Genomic DNA, 3,817 nt, shown 5'->3' with positions numbered 1-3,817 from the left:
GGGGGGTGAATGTGAAATAACACTGGTGGCATTATAACCGTTTAGAAAAAACGAATAATAACAAAATGACACTAGTTCACTTCTGAAACTGTTTTTTAATGTCCAAGTAATTGGGCGGTCGCTGTGGAGTAGTGGTTAGCAGTGCGCGCTATCACTCCGCAGGGCCTGGGTTCAAGCCCTAGTCAAAGCAGCATCGCAAAAAAATGTACAAAAAAGGTTTTTTAGGCAGGCAGTGTTAGACTTTTCATAAGTAAAAATATTTTTTTAATATTACTTTCTTTAGGAATTATATAAAATTTTTTGTGTAATTGTATTTTTGGAATAAACAAAGTTTTTTCCTTCTGCCAGTAATCTGTTTTTGTTACAAATGGTATAAATAAGCAATGTGAACAAGGCAAAGTTTGTTTTATTTCCAACGTAAAGCAAAACTCAGATTTTAGTATTATTTCCCATTTAAAATTGAAATAAAGCAAATTTTGCGTTATTGCCGTTTGTGTTATTTATAAATCTTATATATAAAATTAAAAAATTGTTACCACCAAAATTCCACAAAATATTTGAATTTTACATATCTAACAGAAATTTCGCTGTAAAAGTATCTAATTTCACTTTTGAAGACATACCGATTAGGGATGTTGCAAAACATGTTGCCACATATGGGCTTTTCCTACGAAAACTGGTAGGTTTTTTCCATTTGGTAGGTTGGTAGGCTTGATTGGATTTTGGTAGGTTTCGTGACAATGAGTAATAGTTATTTGCGAAAAATATGTATCTCCAAACATTTTAGAAACATTTTTTTCACGAATGTTTCACCGGTGCGTTCGTATGACGGCGGTCGCAAACATGTAAATATACCTGGGGTCGACAATCATACGATCGAAAATTTCGTCATTCGATCTTCGAATGCACATTATCGGATGATTACATTCGAAAGCTGACGAATCGAAATTGGATGTTTGTTCCATTATTTTTGTCTTCTTCATATTTGGCAGTAACAATAGACGTTGAAATGTCAAAATAAGTGAACCAAAAATAAAAAATTAATTGCCAAACAAGATGGATCCAAGTTTTTTGTTTCATATTAGCTCAAGCGACAGCGAAATTGATGAAAAAAGTGTGTGCAAACAGTTGCGGGACAAAAGCAATCCGTTGACTTTATCAAATAATGCGTAAGTACTATAAATGTAGTAAATGCAGATTCATCAAGCGAATTCGACTAAACAAGGAAAGATTCCAACGTGTCCTCGAAAAAATTGATTTTATGGTTTATTGGTAGTGGCAGCTACCAACACACGGTTTGAAGTGACTACTTAATCGGAATGTGCCAGAGTACAGTGTCCAAATTAACTTCCCATGTTCTTTTGGAAACGGAGAGAAAGCTATGCCCGGAATTTATAAAATTTGATGTGGACAAATCGCAAACATGTAAGGAGTGGTTTATGGAGAACTACAGAATACCCAGAAGTAAATATAAAATAAATGCACATAAATATATACACTTTTATGTATGTACATATGTACGTATTAGGGATCAAACGATACCACCGAGTACAAGTAAATACTCGATTTTTTTTTTGCTCGATGCTTTTCACTCCGATTCCAACGCTCTATAGATATTTTTTTTAAATGCAACGTTGGTACAAGATAATGCTAGTTTCAAATTGCAACGGCAACTCTATTAATGGCATTTCTACAATATTCTTCTTGCGAATTGAACGGTATACAAGTAAATCAGACGGTGTGAGTATAAATTTCTTTACGCAGGAAATAACAGATATTGTAAAGTATCCGTCATCGATTCTCCATCAGTTAGCGAGTGGGGGAANACTTAATCGGAATGTGCCAGAGTACAGTGTCCAAATTAACTTCCCATGTTCTTTTGGAAACGGAGAGAAAGCTATGCCCGGAATTTATAAAATTTGATGTGGACAAATCGCAAACATGTAAGGAGTGGTTTATGGAGAACTACAGAATACCCAGAAGTAAATATAAAATAAATGCACATAAATATATACACTTTTATGTATGTACATATGTACGTATTAGGGATCAAACGATACCACCGAGTACAAGTAAATACTCGATTTTTTTTTTGCTCGATGCTTTTCACTCCGATTCCAACGCTCTATAGATATTTTTTTTAAATGCAACGTTGGTACAAGATAATGCTAGTTTCAAATTGCAACGGCAACTCTATTAATGGCATTTCTACAATATTCTTCTTGCGAATTGAACGGTATACAAGTAAATCAGACGGTGTGAGTATAAATTTCTTTACGCAGGAAATAACAGATATTGTAAAGTAGCCGTCATCGATTCTCCATCAGTTAGCGAGTGGGGAAAAGAACGAACTCAATGAGGTACAACCAAACTCGCTATCGTCTATCCGTGCTAGCTAACTTTGTTGTTGCTTTCACATGCAAAATTCTTCTTTAAGCGAACGGAACATAGCGAGCGAGAAGTGGCGAATCGATGACGACTAGTGTAACTGTTGTTGGTCCTTTTAGTAAATATTAAACTAAATGCAATAACGTTGAATTGTTCATTTTTGTTCGTGTAAATAGAGGTATATATGTAGATATATGTACATTTAATTATGAAACGAAAGGCGTCAGAGGTGTGGTCCTATTTTGATAAAAAAGATGGAATTTTTGCGTCATGCAAAAGTTGCTCAAAAGTGGTGAAGCATTGTGGAAACACTTCAAATCTTCAGAAACATTTGAAAGTCCACAAAATAAATGTAGACTGTAACAAAGGTATTTCGAAGTAAGTAGACTTAATAGTGAATTTTATGTGTAGTATGTGTGTATACTAGTGTGGTTCAAAATTTATTTTTTTTTGGAAATTCATAATAGCCCAAGAGCCAGCGACGGCCAGACCTTCGTTATTTTATAAAGGCTGAAAGCTTCTCTATGTATGCCCCCAACACAGGTAATAACAAACCCAGACTATGAAATTTGGATAGTGGTGGCTTTGGCAGGTACCAGGTAGTAAAGATTAGAAACAACGTCGTTAATTGCCAGACACTTAGCATGGTTCCTACCCCTTGCCAGACACCCTTAAACCATGAAAAATTTAAGTTCTACTTTCGTCATAGTATAAAAGCTGATTTTTATATATGTCACTTGGGGAACTATCAAAAGATGTTTCCTCACTTGCCAGACCGTTTTGATAGTTCCTTCATCTTGCCGGACACTTTAAAAGCGTAGGTGCGAGCATGAAAAAACTGATAAAAATTATACTTTGTTATACAGTTTGACTTTTTTTAATGTCTCCTCGGAAAACAATATTATTTTCTTATCACTTTTTTTACAAATGGCTCAAATTAAAACGTCTTCCATGGTAATATACTATTACAAGTACAGAACCAACCGTGATACAAAAAAACAGCTAGGTTTATTTAAAATTTTTGACGTTTAATAAATTTTTTTAAAGTTTCATAAATTGTGAGCTTTATCATCGGACTTACTGCGCTGGTAATATTAAAACAGTACATTGCAGATTTTTTTTTGTCATATATATGCATAGGCCGCTGTGGTGTAATGGTAAGCAGTGCGCGCTTTCACTCATCAGCACCTGGGTTCAAGCCCTGGTCAAAGCAGCATCGCAAAAAATATAGAAAAAGGTTTTTTCTTAACAGCGGTCGTCCCTCGGCAGGCAATGGCAAACCTCCGAGTGTATTTCTGCCATGAAAAACAGCTCCTCATAAAAATACAATCGCAGTTCCGAGTCGGCGTAAAACTGTAGGTCCCTCCGCTTTGTGTGACAACATCAAGGCGCACGCCACAAGTCGGAGGAGAAGCTCGGCCAAACACTA

General features: G+C 35.5%; 1 protein-coding gene across 1 annotated transcript in view; it reads left to right on the top strand.

Moving 5' to 3' along the window:
• The first annotated feature begins 1,918 nt into the window (after window positions 1-1,918).
• The window catches only part of LOC108370862 (uncharacterized), a 16,163-nt gene continuing 14,264 nt past the window's right edge, over window positions 1,919-3,817 (top strand). The window contains exon 1 of the mRNA XM_017626282.1: window positions 1,919-1,982. Coding sequence (XP_017481771.1) covers window positions 1,958-1,982 — 25 coding nt within the window. The 5' untranslated portion in view covers window positions 1,919-1,957. The remainder of the gene's footprint in view (window positions 1,983-3,817) is intronic.

This window comes from Rhagoletis zephyria, unplaced genomic scaffold, assembly GCF_001687245.7.
Source record: "Rhagoletis zephyria isolate East Lansing unplaced genomic scaffold, Rhagoletis_zephyria_1.1 Rzeph_scaffold_04525, whole genome shotgun sequence".
In the NCBI taxonomy this organism is placed as follows: Eukaryota; Metazoa; Arthropoda; class Insecta; order Diptera; family Tephritidae; genus Rhagoletis; species Rhagoletis zephyria.
This window is presented reverse-complemented; position numbering and strand designations above follow the sequence as displayed.